Source organism: Notolepis coatsorum (assembly GCF_963971535.1).
Source record: "Notolepis coatsorum genome assembly, chromosome: 5".
Taxonomy (NCBI): Eukaryota; Metazoa; Chordata; class Actinopteri; order Aulopiformes; family Paralepididae; genus Notolepis; species Notolepis coatsorum.
In genome coordinates, this window is record NC_140169.1 from 32,612,512 (window position 1) to 32,630,467 (window position 17,956).

General features: G+C 46.0%; 1 protein-coding gene across 1 annotated transcript in view; it reads left to right on the top strand.

Annotated features, from left to right (window-relative positions):
- The window catches only part of LOC311228143 (uncharacterized protein), a 65,338-nt gene that overhangs the window by 13,390 nt on the left and 33,992 nt on the right, over positions 1–17,956 (top strand). Inside the window, exons 2-4 of the mRNA XM_084314058.1 lie at positions 13,804–13,918; positions 14,686–14,836; positions 15,034–15,109. Of these exons, the coding sequence (XP_084170184.1) occupies positions 13,804–13,918; positions 14,686–14,836; positions 15,034–15,109 (342 nt within the window). The remainder of the gene's footprint in view (positions 1–13,803; positions 13,919–14,685; positions 14,837–15,033; positions 15,110–17,956) is intronic.

Consider the following 17,956-nt stretch of genomic DNA (forward strand, 5'->3'; position numbering starts at 1 on the left):
GTGTGTGTGTGTCCCAACCGACCCCACTTCTATGTTTCAATAAATTATTTGCATTTAAAACTATTAACGCTGACTCATTCCTTCAGTCCACTCAAAATTATGCTAATATTCCTTATGTTGTTTATGATATTAATTGAAAATAGCATATGAGAGTATTATAGTAATTATAACACATGGCGATATACTAAATGACAGCCAAACATGGCACTGCAACTAAATAACACAAATACAATAGCCACATTTGTGACTGTTACAAATATAACACGTTTTATACTTGTGCTACAAGATTTTGGCCTGTGCTACAAAACGATCAACCTCTGTAGCACCAGTGCTATGTGCAAAAAAAGTTAACGTACAGCCCTATGGTACTGTGATACAGGTGTAGTCAGGGAGCGAAATTAACTTTTTGACTCACCGGCCAGTGGCGTGTAGATGGGAAGAATCTACCCGCCAAGCATATTTCTTACCTGCCAAATTTTTTTTGATTAAAAAATATATATATATATTTGATATAAAAAGATTTTTTTTAAATAAAATATATATTATATAATCATACTTGTAGTTGTATTATCTGCGAGACATCGCCACCACGCAATAAGTCAAAATGCTCGCTATCTGCAAACAGCTCCACTGTCTGTGTATACTTGAGTAGCCTCCAGCTCCAGCAAGGATTCTCCGGCGATGCAGCTAGACCCTATACTAATACTCTACATTCAGCATGCAAGGATTCTCCGGCGCTGCAGCTGGACCCTATAACCCTATTGGTATAATGTTACGGTTCTTTGGTCAAATCACATTCATCAAGCCCTCAGCTAGAATACGCATTGAATCAATGTTATAAGACATTGATATCAGGCGCTATCTAGCTACTGCTAGCCTGCTAGATAACGTTAAGACAATTTAGTTTACTGGGACATATAGAGCTAACGTGAGCTAGCTAACGTGATATAGAGCTAACGTGAGCTAGCTAACGTGAGCTAGCTAATGTGAGCTAGCTAACGAGGGAACGGAGGTATTATGCACTCGAGTCGACTATTGCTGGAGCATTTGTTGATATCAGCAGCTATCAGTAGCTAGCCAGCTAGATACCGTTAGACAATGCCTCGTCATGTATTAAACTAAAAGTGAATAGTTGACTGGGTCATTGTTTAAACAGTAACGGTAGCTCATGGAGGTCCGATCTAGACTAGAGCAGACTGCCTCTGTGTTGATACGAGCAGAAGCCAATAGTATCCCGCTGCAGGGCTGGCCCGGCTGGGCGGATATGACTCGTTGCCACGTTTTTTTTCAAAATAAGAATATCATACAAACTGAATGTTGCTAACTGCCGGAGCCATCGATATTATGACTCTAGCTGCGCTTGGGGCGGAAATGAGACTCGCACAGATTTTCAAAATAAGAGTATCGTTATGAACTACACGTCTACACGCCACACGGCGGGCAGACCTCTCAGTGGCAAGCGCCAAAGGTAAAAACTGAGCGCCCCTGGCGGGCGGCGGGCTTAAATTTCGCCCCCTGGGTGTAGTACTGTGATACAGGTGTAATACTGTGATACAGGTGTAGTACTGTGATACAGGTGTAATACTGTGATACAGGTATAATACTGTGATACAGGTGTAGTACTGTGATACAGGTGTAGTACTGTGATACAGGTGTAATACTGTCTGTGATACAATACTGTGATACAGGTGTAGTACTGTGATACAGGTGTAATAATGTGATACAGGTGTAGTACTGTGATACAGGTGTAGTACTGTGATACAGGTGTAATACTGTGATACAGGTGTACTGTGATACAGGTGTAGTACTGTGATGCAGGTGTAATACTGTGATACAGGTGTAGTACTGTGATACAGGTGTAGTACTGTGATACAGGTGTAGTACTGTCTGTGTTACAGGTGTAATACTGTGATACAGGTGTAGTACTGTGATACAGGTGTAGTACTGTGATACAGGTGTAGTACTGTGATACAGGTGTAATACTGTCTGTGATACAGGTGTAATACTGTGATACAGGTGTAATACTGTGATACAGGTGTAGTACTGTGATACAGGTGTAGTACTGTGATACAGGTATGGTACTGTGATACAGGTGCGGTACTGTGATACAGGTGTAATACTGTGATACAGGTGTAATACTGTGATACAGGTGTAGTACTGTGATACAGGTGTAATACTGTGATACAGGTGTAGTACTGTGATACAGGTATAGTACTGTGATACAGGTGTGGTACTGTGATACAGGTGTAATACTGTGATACAGGTGTAGTACTGTGATACAGGTGTAATACTGTGATACAGGTGTAATACTGTGATACAGGTGTAGTACTGTGATACAGGTGTAATACTGTAATACTGTGATACAGGTAGAGCTGCCGCGGTATTGATGTTTTCCTTACCGCAATAATTTGCAAAATATTTCCTACCGCCGCGGTTATTACCGCACGCACACAAAAAATAAAAAAATTAAGTTTGAATGCATTTTTTTTTTTAGTAGTAGTCTACTCTTTATAGCATATAGCCTGCCTCTAGTCTAAATGTCTATCTTTAGAGGATGACTTTGCAGCATGAATATTGTTTGGGATTCGGCAAGCACGCATTAGTTATTGAAAGTGAAACACGGATTCGAAGTTTCCCCTCTGGTCGTGCGCAGTTCACTCGGTGTCGCGGGCAGGGGTGGTTACCCCTAACCCCCCCGACCCTTTCTTATTATTATTACTATAAAGTTACTACTTTTTTTTTTTTTTATCCACTTTTTCTCCCATTTTTCTATATTTTCTCCTATCCCAATTTCGTATCATCCAATTCAACCCTCCCCTGTCACGAACGCTGTTTCTTGCCTCCCACAAGCTGGCTGCAATGTGGACTAAGTCATACATAGCACAAGTCCCCTCCGGTACTTGAGGTAATAGCAGTCGCATCTTTTCACCTGCGCAGCTCGATCTCTCAGTGTCGAGGAGTAACGCGTGGGAGGCTCACGCTGCCCCCGACACTTCCTGATTCTACTGCGCAGGCGCACCAACCGACTTGTAGGAGTCGCTTGTTCACAACGTTCGATCCCCACCCTTCAGTTTTCCCTCCCCGTAATACGGCCAATGTGTATTACTGCGGACGACCAGCTAAACTGAAAACAATGTGGAGAGCTGGATTCGAACACGCGAATCCTAGCGTCTCCACACTGGTGGCGAGTGCCTTGCCCACTACACCACCTAGCCGCCCTATAAAGTTACTACTTTATAATAAAGGCATTCGTTTTGTGGCATTAACATTATATAGTTATACGTTCAATAACATCAGCGTATTTACCGGACCATAGCAAGCCAAGCAATACTCTATTCATATCTCAGTTCCTTTCTTTGCTCAGAGCGTGCTGAGTTGTCCCATTCTGCGGTCTGTTAATAAAGTTTTCAATCAGACAAGTGTATAGAACGAAGGGCTTTTATTATAACATTCGTTGCAGACAGTAAAATCATTATGTCTCGTTTAGTACTCCTTAGGAGCGATGGTAGTCCACTCCGGCGGAGAGTTAAAGCTAACGTTATTAGCCGTGTTGTGATGAGTTGACATTCAGGAAGTAAAAACCTAATACGCGCTTGCCGATTGGTGGTAACACACTGCATGCCGCTACAACGTGTGACGCGTCTCTCTTCTGACCAATCAGTGGTCTGCAATGTTTCACGTGACTTTTCTGGTACCCAATAGGGTCGCTTGGAACCTCGATAGAGGAGTAGGGTATATCTGCAGAGCCGCAAGCCCAACGAGAGGAGGGTAATTTATTATTATTATTATAAAAAACAGCGGTGACGCGGTATTCAGCCTACTCTGCGGTGGCCGTGATGTAACAGCGATACCGCGGTAATGCGGTAATCGCGGCAGCTCTAGATACAGGTGTAATACTGTGATACAGGTGTAGTACTGTGATACAGGTGTAGTACTGTGATACAGGTGTAATACTGTGATACAGGTGTAATACTGTGATACAGGTGTAGTACTGTGATACAGGTATAGTACTGTGATACAGGTGTAGTACTGTGATACAGGTGTAATACTGTGATACAGGTGTAGTACTGTGATATAGTACTGTGATACAGGTGTAGTACTGTGATACAGAGGTGTACTGTGATACAGGTGTAGTACTGTGATACAGGTGTAATACTGTGATACAGGTGTAATACTGTGATACAGGTGTAGTACTGTGATACAGGTGTAATACTGTAATACAGGTGTAGTACTGTGATACAGGTGTAATACTGTGATACAGGTGTAATACTGTGATACAGGTATGGTACTGTGATACAGGTGTAATACTGTGATACAGGTGTAATACTGTGATACAGGTGTAGTACTGTGATACAGGTGTAATACTGTAATACAGGTGTAGTACTGTGATACAGGTGTAATACTGTGATACAGGTGTAATACTGTGATACAGGTATGGTACTGTGATACAGGTGTAATACTGTGATACAGGTGTAGTACTGTGATACAGGTGTAATACTGTGATACAGGTGTAATACTGTGATACAGGTGTAGTACTGTGATACAGGTGTAATACTGTGATACAGGTGTAGTACTGTGATACAGGTGTAGTACTGTGATACAGGTATACTACTGTGATACAGGTGTAATACTGTGATACAGGTGTAATACTGTGATACAGGTGTAGTACTGTGATACAGGTGTAATACTGTGATACAGGTGTAGTACTGTGATACAGGTGTAATACTGTGATACAGGTGTAGTACTGTGATACAGGTGTAATACTGTGATACAGGTGTAATACTGATACAGGTGTAATACTGTGATACAGGTATGGTACTGTGATACAGGTGTAGTACTGTGATACAGGTGTAGTACTGTGATACAGGTGTAATACTGTGATACAGGTGTAATACTGTGATACAATACTGTGATACAGGTGTAGTACTGTGATACAGGTGAAGTACTGTGATACAGGTGTAATACTGTGATACAGGTGTAGTACTGTGATACAGGTGTAATACTGTGATACAGGTGTAATACTGTGATACAGGTGTAATACTGTGATACAGGTGTAATACTGTGATACAGGTATAATACTGTGATACAGGTGTAATACTGTGACACAGGTGTAGTACTGTGATACAGGTGTAGTACTGTGATACAGGTGTAATACTGTGATACAGGTGTAGTACTGTGATACAGGTGTAGTACTGTGATACAGGTGTAGTACTGTGATACAGGTGTAATACTGTCTGTGATACAGGTGTAGTACTGTGATACAGGTGTAATACTGTCTGTGATACAGGTGTAGTACTGTGATACAGGTGTAATACTGTCTGTGATACAGGTGTAGTACTGTGATACAGGTGTAGTACTGTGATACAGGTGTAGTACTGTGTAGTACTGTGATACAGGTGTAGTACTGTGATACAGGTGTAGTACTGTGATACAGGCGTAATACTGTGATACAGGTGTAGTACTGTGATACAGGTGTAGTACTGTGATACAGGTGTAGTACTGTGATACAGGTGTAATACTGTGATACAGGTGTAGTACTGTGATACAGGTGTAGTACTGTGATACAGGTGTAATACTGTCTGTGATACAGGTGTAGTACTGTGATACAGGTGTAGTACTGTGATACAGGTGTAGTACTGTGATACAGGCGTAATACTGTGATACAGGTGTAGTACTGTGATACAGGTGTAGTACTGTGATACAGGTGTAATACTGTCTGTGATATAGGTGTAATACTGTGATACAGGTGTGGTACTGTGATACCGGTGTAGTACTGTGATACAGGTGTAATACTGTCTGTGATACAGGTGTAATACTGTGATACAGGTGTAGTACTGTGATACAGGTGTAATACTGTGATACATGTGTAGTACTGTGATACAGGTGTAATACTGTGATACAGGTGTAGTACTGTGATACAGGTGTAATACTGTGATACAGGTGTAGTACTGTGATACAGGTGTAATACTGTGATACAGGTGTAGTACTGTGATACAGGTGTAATACTGTGATACAGGTGTAATACTGTGATACAGGTGTAGTACTGTGATACAGGTGTAGTACTGTGATACAGGTGTAATACTGTGATACAGGTGTAATACTGTGATACAGGTATAATACTGTGATACAGCTGTAATACTGTGATACAGGTGTAATACTGTGATACAGGTGTAATACTGTGATACAGGTATAATACTGTGATACAGGTGTAGTACTGTGATACAGGTGTAGTACTGTGATACAGGTGTAGTACTGTGATACAGGTATAAATACTGTGATACAGGTGTAGTACTGTGATACAGGTGTAATACTGTGATACAGGTGTAATACTGATACAGGTGTAGTACTGTGATACAGGTGTAGTACTGTGATACAGGTGTAACACTGTCTGTGATACAGGTGTAATACTGTGATACAGGTGTGGTACTGTGATACAGGTGTAGTACTGTGATACAGGTGTAATACTGTCTGTGATACAGGTGTAATACTGTGATACAGGTGTAGTACTGTGATACAGGTGTAGTACTGTGATACAGGTGTAATACTGTGATACAGGTGTAGTACTGTGATACAGGTGTAATACTGTGATACAGGTGTAGTACTGTGATACAGGTAATACTGTGATACAGGTGTAATACTGTGATACAGGTGTAATACTGTGATACAGGTATAATACTGTGATACAGCTGTAATACTGTGATACAGGTATAATACTGTGATACAGGTGTAGTACTGTGATACAGGTGTAATACTGTGATACAAGTTCAAGTTCAAGTTCTTTAATAGTTGTCATACAGAAGTACAGAATACTTTCATACAAAATGCTTCTTACTGTTACGCTCCAGAGACTGTGCTAGACAAGATAGTATCAAATAACATAATAACATAATATAGCATGAATTTAGAAGAAGAAAATGAGGTCACAGTGTTCGGTATAGACATATGTACAATGTTCTGAGTTACCATATAATATACAATACACAATACTATGCAGTGTACTAATGTACAGTACTATCTAGTGCAAAGCAGAAGTGGGATGAGGTACAATTTTAGGTACAATTTACAGTAAGGTGTACGAGTTGTAGTGCAATCCTTCATCCATAAATATAAAGTGTGGGGAGTGGGTGCTACAGTGTGTTTGTTTAAAGTGGGTGTGTGCTATAAGTGTGTGGAGTGGGTGCTACAGTGTGTTTGTTTAAAGTGAGTGTGTGCGTGTGGATGTGTGTGCTATGTGCGTTTGGTGGTTGTTGTTGTGTAGTGTTCATTCATTGTTCGTTTAGCAGCCTGATGGCCTGGGGATAGAAGCTTCTTCTGAGTCTTTCTGTGCTCGCCTTGAGACTCCTGTATCGCTTGCCTGACGGCAGCAGTTCAAAGAGGCAGTTGTTCGGGTGACTGGAGTCTTTAATGATTCTCTTAGCCTTGCCCTTGCAACGCTTGTAGTAAATGTTCTGGAGGGTGGGGAGCCCCCCTCCAATTGTGCGTTCGGCTGAACGTGTCACTCTTTGTAGTCTGCTTTGGTCTTGTGCAGTGCTATTCCCAAACCAGGAGGTGATGTTGCCGGTCAAGATGCTCTCTATTGTACATGAGTAGAAGTTCTTAAGGATCTTCTGGCTGACTTGGAACTTCCTTAGGCGCCTGAGGAAGTAGAGGCGTTGTCGTGCCTTCTTCACAACACTGTTAATGTGTGTGGTCCATGTCAAGTCCTCGGATATGTAGGCTCCGAGGTACTTAAAGCTGTTGACTCTCTCAACCGGTGCCCCGTCGATGCTGAGGGGGCTGTAGTCCTTGACCCCCGACCTCCTGAAGTCCACAATCATCTCCTTTGTTTTGCTGACGTTCAGGGAGAGGCTGTTTTCCTGGCACCATCCCGCCAGGACCTTGACCTCTTCCAGGTAGGCCCTCTCGTCGTTGGCAGAGATCAGGCCCACCACCACTGTGTCGTCAGCAAATTTGACGATTGTATTGCTACTCCGCTGAGCCACACAGTCGTGTGTGTACAGGGAGTAGAGGAGGGGACTCAGAACACAGCCCTGGGGGGCCCCTATGTTGAGGGTGATGGATGAGGAGGTGCAGTTGCCTGCTCTCACCACCTGGGGTCTGCCAGTCAGGAAGTCCAAGACCCACTGGCAGAGGTCATAGCCCAAGCCCAGGTCCCTGAGCTTGGCTATGAGTATGTACAGGTGTAGTACTGTGATACAGGTGTAATACTGTGATACAGGTGTAATACTGTGATACAGGTATGGTACTGTGATACAGGTGTAATACTGTGATGCAGGTGTAATACTGTGATACAGGTGTAGTACTGTGATACAGGTGTAATACTGTGATACAGGTGTAGTACTGTGATACAGGTGTAGTACTGTGATACAGGTGTAGTACTGTGATACAGATGCTGCAGTGTGAACGCATGGTCAGTACGACTACATGATGCTTTAAGCTTAAAGGAACACACCAACATTATGTGAATGCGCTCACTGTTTTCTCCAGTCAGACAAGAAGATGGATACCAATTTCCTCTCCTGTGCGTTCAGTAGAAAGCTATCCGGCTGCAAGCTAGCCTAGCTTAGCACAAATGAATGGAAGCGGATACGTATCGGCTAGCCTAGCTTAAAACTCCAGGAGAGTTGGGTTAGGCTAACCGCTTTCATTCATTTGTGCTAAGCTAGGCTAGCTTGCAGTTGGATAGCTTTCTACTGAATATCCTAATACAGGGGTTCCCAATAAATTCTCTGGCCGGCCCACTTTTTAGGATTCAAATGACTTGGCTGGCCAACCTCGACCAAAATGCAGACATAGGCTAAGTGAGAAGAACAGAGTTTATTTTGAACAGCTTGTCATTTCAGTTGCATGAAATTCCTTTCAGTTGCATGAAATGCAAGTCCAAATGTAACATTCAATAACCATTTAAGTTTTTTTGTTATATGAAGGAGCATCAAATTTGCGCAATTATAGCCTACTGCTGGAAACACTTTAACGTAGGCCTAGACTTTCATGAAATAAAAAATATAATTGTCCATGGCAGAGAAACACAACACTCGTTTGTTTAACACAAATAAAAACAGGCTATTAACCGAATGGAAACTATGCAGGACCGATTAGCATACATTTCAAACACCTTCAAAACAAGTCTACAAGCAGTTACATTGAGCTCATGGAGGAGAGAGCGCGGGGAGAAAATGAATGAATGTGGATGAGAGCCTTGACATTAAGTGGTTGTAGCCAGGGGCGGATTTAGGATTGTAGGAGATCCGGGGCTTAGCCCAGACGGATTTTTTTTACTTCGACACCACAACCTTTAACTTATACCACCACCTTAAAGCGGACAAAAGGCACTAGAGAACACTTAAATTCACACCCTTTAATTAATGAAGCAAACTATAATAATTTATAATAATAATACACTGTTTGTATAGCACCTTTCATACAAGAATTGCAGCTCAAAGTGCTTCACAGCAGTACAAAAAGACAGACATAAAATGAGCACAACATTGGCAGATCAAGAGCAATGCATAAAGTGCAGACATAAAGCATAAAATAGATAGCAGTAAAATAGACAAAGTCAAGGTAAGACATAGAACATTAAATCACATCGTTTTTCATATTAGGATCTAAGATCTAGGGTTAACTTGCCGAACGCTGAGCGCCAGGACCCCCAAAAACCAGAGTATAGTCGGGTTTTCATCGTTGTTTCTTTTATTCGATATTTCCATTCATAAAGACATGCCGGCAGCCTGTGTTATCACTGGGGATGGGTCTGAGATCTCAAAAGTCCAATACCGCTGCCTAACACCTTGCGGCCGCTATTTACATTTACATTTACATTTAGTCATTTAGCTGACGCTTTTATCCAAAGCGACTTACAAGTTCTGTACGACAAGCCATCAGGAAGGGCACAACTCTATCAGCTGAGCAACAATGTTCATCAAAGTGTTGAGTGCTACAGTGTAGGTTAGTTTATTAGGACAAGTGCATGACAGTACGGTTAGTTAGGGTTAGATTTTTTTATTGTTTTTTTTTTTTTTTTTTTTTTTTATTCAGATAATGGTTGAAGAAGTGCGTCTTTAGTCGACGGCGAAAGATTGGACGTGATTCGGCTGTCCTAACTGGGGTGGGTAGTTCATTCCACCATTGTGGGGCAAGGACTGAGAATAGGCGACTTCTCTTTGATGACCCTCCCGGAGCTTGGATAGGAGTAGGTCTGAGGCGGCCAGAAGATGCAGAGCGTAGGGGTCTTGAGGGTGTGTAGTTAGAGACCATTGACCGGAGGTAGGCGGGAGCGGTTCCCTTTGCCGCACGGTATGCTAGGTCGAGGGCCTTGAAGCGGATTCGTGCAGCAATGGGGAGCCAGTGCAGGTCCCTAAGAAGTGGGGTGACATGGGCCGACTTCGGTAGGTTTGAGATCAGGCGGGCCGCTGCGTTCTGAATGAGTTGAAGAGGCTTAGTGGCAGTGTCCATTTGAAACGATGTGGCTTGGTGTCTGTCATTTTGGAAATTACACCAGACCACCCTGAAACTACACTCATATTCACGACGGTATAAAACGCAAATGTATGGATGGAAAAATTATCTGTTTTTTGACCGGAAGTAACTCAATGACAATCGACTATATTATTAGATCCATAGCTATAATATATAATATAGCTTTAGGCCTGCAAACGCAGCCACGTATCCCCATGTTAAAAGGCGCTGGCCTTTCAACAGTAACAGTAAACAGCGCCATCTGGCCCTAAAAGTGTTAATATGCGTCTTTGTTTACGGTTTGATTATCACTGATACAAAGTAAAATAGTGCAGTGCAATAAAATAGTTAGTAAAATAGAATAAAATAATGCAATAGTGCATTGCAATAAAATAGTTATCATCGTATTTTTTCGGGAGGCCGGTAAGGAGTGCATTACAGTAGTCGAGTCGGCTTGAGATAAAAGCATGGATCTTGTTTTCAGCGTCATTTTGATTTATAAATGGCTGTACTTTAGCTATGTTCCTTCCTTCCCAGCCCTTCCCAGCCCTTCCCAGAGACAGTCGCATTTCTCTCCTCTCCCCAGGCTCCTCAAGGCCGTTCCTACCGCCGCCTCTACTGCTCCATGGAGCCTGACGCTGCTATGCTCTGCTTCGTGCCGGTTGCCGGACTATACTCAAATCAACTCTAAATGGATCTAATCAGTGGATTGCATATTTTCTTCAAGAAGCAGAATAAGGCTAACCCTCTCTGCCTATTGGGACATCATAATCGGGCTACCAACTTGAAGACGTGGTCATTTTTGGATTATCGAAGCTTTTGGACTGCAATAAGAAGATTTTGGATCTGTTTACCGCACACAGGACCTACCAAAATGAACTGATTAAGACACTTGGACACTTGGACTAATAATGCATTCAGTCATTTGGACGGAGTTGTTAAAACTCACTCCACTCAAATCAATAGAGTTATATTTCACTCTATTCAAATCAAATTTAAAGTGACGTGGCTGGGATAAATGTGCCAGTCACTCAGCCAAAACAAATTCCTGGACCAAGGTCGAACCAGAGAGCTGCTGGAGTCGAAGGCCCTCTGGGAGATAAGAGTGGCAAGCGGCTTCCCCCCACTCCCAATCCCTACCCAATCCGCGTGTACGCCTGGCGCCTATGACGGCAGCCAACTAGTACGCGTTCTGGAGTGGGGGGCCTAAGACTGTTTCATCACCAAAGTCCTATCCCCCAGTCCATGCCCCCTCCCTCTGGACAATCTTTTCCGCCCTCCCTCCCGCCACCTGGCGCGACGACACTTTGTTTCAGACACTTTGTTGTTGTTGCAGCCGACTATCGCATATGGCGTCTCAGGAATTCTGTAGATGACATGTGTCAACAAATGTACATGTCTGTGTGAATTTATGTTGTGCCGTTGTTACTGTAAAAATGTAATGATTGTGATATGTTGTTGTTATTAATGAGACGATGAGCTGTATGTGTGTGTCACTGGAATTTCCCCAAGGGGATTAATAAAGGAATATCTTATCTTATGTTTCTAAGGTGGAAGAATTATGTTTTTGTCAACTTGTTGATTGTGATTTAAAGCTTATGTCTGAGTCTACCATAACACCAAGACTTAACTCACTCAAATACAGTTAGCAGCTGGATAGACTACAAATGGAAATTAGCTTCTGCTAAATCTGGTGCAAACATATTTTCATGTAACAATGATTAACACTTTAACTGCCACACACGAGATATCTCGGGTTTATTTTTATGTGGTTGAAAGCCACGCACGAGATTTCTCTGAATTTTTTTTTATTTTTATTTTTTAGCGATCTGAAATCATATTGCATCACGCGAGCCTACCAGAGTATACACGAGCGCCGCCGGCGATCATATGTGGAAAAAAGCGCCCCCTATCGTCTCCCAGATGACATAAGGGATTTTGGAATGGACTCAATGAAAATGGATGGGGAAAAAAATCCGGTACTCCACATTTTCCAGTCCACTGATCCAGCCGGGGTTACCACAGTTCATTCTGGAGCCTCTGAGACGCGCGGAATCATGTACTGCACTGTACACACGGTGGATCTATACACTTATCGATTTTTTCGAATGGTGATCAGGAATTGGAATATACCAGTTGGATACCATCTGATGTCAGGTAAGGCATCTATGTTATCAGTGTTAGGATAATCAGACTAATTTTGATGAAGTTATAAGCTGTTTTGTGAAATGGGCTCTTTCGGTTTCACTGTAAAAGTCCAAGAGGAAATCAACGCGGCGATTATGCTTGCGTGCACGTATAATATTGATCATCTAGCGTTTATTTGAAAACGATTCATAAATAGGCCGACGAATATCAACGTTGTGGAATATTCCAGTAAAAGACGATTTTCATAGAATGGTCCAGAATGAACTGTTTTTTATCTCAAAACGGGTGCTTTTCTAAATGCTCTGAAACGGAAATGACGCGATAAAAAACCAATCTGCCTTGACAGCACTGACTGGAAAATAGTATTTGATAAGCGACGGGCAGATTAGACACATAGCCATAATTTAAAACATAGATTAGGCGATATTAACGTTAACATTGAAGTGGATGGTGGCATCAAGGGGGTAAAAAGGAAAACCCGGCGTGGCACTCAAAGTGTTAATTGTCCAAAAGAAATAATAATAATAAAAAATATTTATAATTTGTATTATTATAATTTCTTTTTTTTAAATAGATTCAGGGCTTTTCAGAAAACATTCGGGGCTTGAGCCCAAGTAGCCACCCCCTAGCACCGCCCTTTGTAGCTACGGCTGTGGGGGTGCTGGAGACATGATCCAATAGACTTTTATACGCCTGAGTCTCCTGAACCGTCGCTGTGTTGCGCTTTCAGCACCTCTGAAGTGGACAGCTTCACCATCTCCAGCTGGAGAGCTCCCTCTTGTCCTTCCTGTTTCATAATAAAAGTTCTCTGTGCTACAAATTTCATAATAAAAGCGACCACTATTGTCATAGGAGAAACGTACATAGTATTCTTTTCCGAGTTTGATTAATAGAACTTTGCCGGGCCAAATTAAAATGCTTATGCCTATTGGGAACCCCTGTCCTATCCTGTTTGTGCTGAATTAGGATGTATTGTGAGTGGGTGTCATCATGCTGCTCAGGGCTGAAGAAACCAGCAGACAACATGGAGCATTTATACATGAAACCATCAAGTAAATGGAGAAAAAAGAGACAGAAGGTTTATGCTCAACAATATTAAGTTGCTTTTGTGCGTGTGTGTGTGTGTGTGTGTGTGGTGTGGTGTGTGGTGTGTGGTGTGTGTGTGTGTGTGTCTGTGTCTGTGTGTGTGTGTATCAGGTGATTGTGACAGGCCAATCGGAGGGCAGAGAGGTGTTTGTCTTTCCGTCCAATCAGCTTTCAGAATCCCAGCTGTTACTTCCTCGTTCCCAGCTAGTGGACATCAACCCAGCAGGTACTGAACACACACACATATACACTACAGACACATATACAGACACATATACACATACACACACATGTCAGACTGAAATTGAAACAAGTAGGGATAGGCGTGAGTAATCGATTACTCGCCATTTCAACTGAACCCAAGTGGTTTTTGAGGATGCTCGATATTTTTTTTGTGGAAATGCCGAATGGCTTGTCAAATGACGCTCGTCGGATGTTTGGTCTTGTAACCCGAGACTGGAAGCACGCAATGGATTGAGTGAGGTGACGATCGAAAGGTGGCAAATTCAACCTTAATGTATTGGTTGATCAGCAAAAACACAGCCTGGACCCGGCAGACGTGGGCAAAGTGCCGCGACGTGCAAGCACGTGCGTGACAGGCTGTCGCCGGGCCGTCCGATGTTTAAGGCGTTAACATGCGTTCTAAAAATAGATTTCCCTAAACAATTGCTCGAGAACTACTTGAGTAATTCATGCAAGTACTCGATCTGGGAAAACATTATTCGTGCCCATCCTTAGAAATAAGCTTTATTGACATGACAGGGGAACTTTATGTTTTTATTTTTGAATTGTGGACCAGCAAACAGGGGAACTGCAGTTATCAAGTCTGAAATGAAAGTGTGAACCAGGCAGTTTCTCTGCGTCGGGCTTGCTTAGGGATGCTCGTAATCTGGCAATATTCTTTTAGATGGAAAAAAAGAAACAAGGTTTTGCAGATGCTGTTACTCCTGAGATCTGTGACTATGGGAGACTCTGTGTCTCTTGTGTTTTTAGTCTCTGGTGGTGAGAAGGAGTCCAGTCTTCACACCATCACACTGACGCCGCTCTCTGATGACATCATCAACAGTGGCATCGGCAGTCAGCCTCCCGTATCGGCTCCAGACAAAACGTCATCAGAAAACGTCGTCACATTGTTATCATCACGGTCTGTGTTTATCAAGCGTCTTAAAGGTAGAACATGTACGCCAGTGTGTGTGTGTGTGTGTGTGTGTGTGTTGAAAACTGATCCTAGATCAGTGTGATGAATATGAAAAGACAGGTGGAACCATGGTGTGTGTGTTTGTTTGATCCTAGATCAGTGTGATAATATGAACCATGGTATGTGTGTGTTGTATCTTCTAGTGGTCAGGATGTCTCCTCTCTGAAACCTCTGCCTGCTAACACTCCCAGCTGGGCTCAGAGACTACGCAACGCTGAGGTCAGCACACGCACACACACACACACACACACACACACACACACACACACACACACATACACGCACGCACGCACAAGCACACAAGACCGACAGACAGACAGACAGACAGACAGACAGACAGACAGACAGACACTGCCTCCCCTTTCTCTCTCCTCATCCTCCACCACTGCCTCATCTCTCTCTCTCGTCCACCACCACCACTGCCTCCCCTTTCTCTCTCTCCTCCTCCACCACTGCCTCCCCTCTCTCTCCTCCTCCTCCTCCTCCACCACCACTGCCTCCCCTCTCTCTCCTCCTCCACCACCACTGCCTCCCCTCTCTCTCTCTCCTCCTCCACCACTGCCTCCCCTCTCTCTCCTCCTCCACCACTGCCTCCCCTCTCTCTCTCTCCTCCTCCACCACTGCCTCCCCTCTCTCTCCTCCTCCACCACTGCCTCCCCTCTCTCCTCCTCCTCCACCACTGCCTCCTCTCTCTCTCCTCCTCCACCACTGCCCCCCCTCTCTCTCTCCTCCTCCACCACTGCCTCCCCTCTCTCTCCTCCTCCACCACTGCCTCCCCTCTCTCTCTCCTCCTCCACCACTGCCTCCCCTCTCTCTCCACCTCCTCCACCACTGCCTCCCCTCTCTCCACCTCCTCCTCCTCCACCACTGCCCCCCCTCTCTCTCTCCTCCTCCACCACTGCCTCCCCTCTCTCCTCCTCCACCACTGCCTCCTCTCTCTCCTCCTCCTCCACCACTGCCTCCTCTCCTCCTCCTCCACCTCTGCCTCTGCCTCCTCTCTCTCTCCTCCTCCTCCTCCACCTCTGCCTCCTCTCTCTCTCCTCCTTCTCCTCCACCACTGCCCCCCCTCTCTCTCTCCTCCTCCACCACTGCCTCCCCTCTCTCATCCTCCACCTCTGCCTCCCCTCTCTCTCCTCCTCCACCTCTGCCCCCCCCTCTCTCTCTCCTCCTCCACCACTGCCTCCCCTCTCTCTCTCCTCCTCCACCACTGCCCCCCCTCTCTCTCTCCTCCTCCACCACTGCCTCCCCCCTCTCTCCTCCTCCACCACTGCCTCCCCTCTCTCTCCACCTCCTCCACCTCTGCCTCCCCTCTCTCCTCCTCCACCTCTGCCTCCTCTCTCTCCTCCTCCACCTCTGCCTCCCCTCTCTCCTCCTCCACCACCTCTGCCTCCCCTCTCTCTCCACCTCCTCCACCTCTGCCTCCCCTCTCTCTCCTCCTCCACCACTGCCTCCTCTCTCTCTCCACCTCCTCCACCTCTGCCTCCCCTCTCTCCTCCTCCTCCACCTCTGCCACCTCTCTCTCCTCCTCCACCACTGCCTCCCCTCTCTCTCTCCTCCTCCTCCACCTCTGCCTCCTCTCTCTCTCCTCCTCCTCCACCACTGCCTCCCCTCTCTCCTCCTCCTCCTCCACCTCTGCCTCCCCTCTCTCTCTCTCTCCTCCTCCTCCACCTCTGCCTCCTCTCTCTCTCCTCCTCCACCACTGCCTCCCCTCTCTCTCCTCCTCCACCACTGCCCCTCTCTCTCTCCTCCTCCTCCACCTCTGCCTCCTCTCTCTCTCCTCCTCCTCCACCACTGCCTCCCCTCTCTCCTCCTCCTCCTCCACCTCTGCCTCCCCTCTCTCTCTCTCCTCCTCCTCCACCTCTGCCTCTCTCTCTCTCCTCCTCCACCACTGCCTCCCCTCTCTCTCCTCCTCCACCACTGCCTCCTCCCTCTCTCCTCCTCCACCACTGCCTCCCCTCTCTCTCCTCCTCCACCACTGCCTCCTCTCTCTCTCCTCCTCCACCACTGCCTCCTCCCTCTCTCCTCCTCCACCACTGCCTCCCCTCTCTCTCCTCCTCCACCACTGCCTCCTCCCTCTCTCCTCCTCCACCACTGCCTCCCCTCTCCACCTCCTCCACCACTGCCTCCTCCCTCTCTCCTCCTCCACCACTGCCTCCCCTCTCTCCTCCTCCACCACCACTGCCTCCCCTCTCTCCTCCTCATCCTCCACCACTGCCTCCCCTCTCTCCTCCTCCACCACCACTGCCTCCCCTCTCTCCTCCTCATCCTCCACCACTGACTCCTCTCTCTCCTCCTCCACCACCACTGCCTCCCCTCTCTCTCCTCCTCCACCACTGCCTCCTCCCTCTCTCCTCCTCCACCACTGCCTCCCCTCTCTCCTCCTCCACCACCACTGCCTCCCCTCTCTCCTCCTCATCCTCCACCACTGCCTCCCCTCTCTCCTCCTCATCCTCCACCACTGACTCCTCTCTCTCCTCCTCCACCTCTGCCTCCCCTCTCTCTCCTCCTCCACCACTGCCTCCTCTCTCTCCTCCTCCACCTCTGCCTCCCCTCTCTCTCTCCTCCTCCACCACTGCCTCCCCCCTCTCTCCTCCTCATCCTCCACCTCTGCCTCCTCTCTCTCTCCTCCTCCACCTCTGCCTCCCCTCTCTCTCTCTCCTCCTCCACCACTGCCTCCCCTCTCTCTCTCCTCCTCCTCCACCACTGCCTCCCCTCTCTCTCCTCCTCCTCCTCCTCCTCCTCCACCACTGCCTCCTCTCTCTCTCTCCTACTCCTCCACTGCCTCCTCTCTCTCTCTCCTCCTCCTCCTCCTCCTCCTCCTCCTCCTCCTCCTCCTCCTCCTCCTCCTCCTCCTCCTCTGCCTCCCCCCTCTCTCCTCCTCCTCCACCTCTGCCTCCCCTCTCTCTCCTCCTCCTCCACCACTGCCTACCCTCTCTCTCTCCTCCTCCTCCACCTCTGCCTCCCCTCTCTCTCCTCCTCCTCCACCTCTGCCTCCTCTCTCTCTCCTCCTCCTCCACCACTGCCTCCCCTCTCTCTCCTCCTCCTCCACCTCTGCCTCCCCTCTCT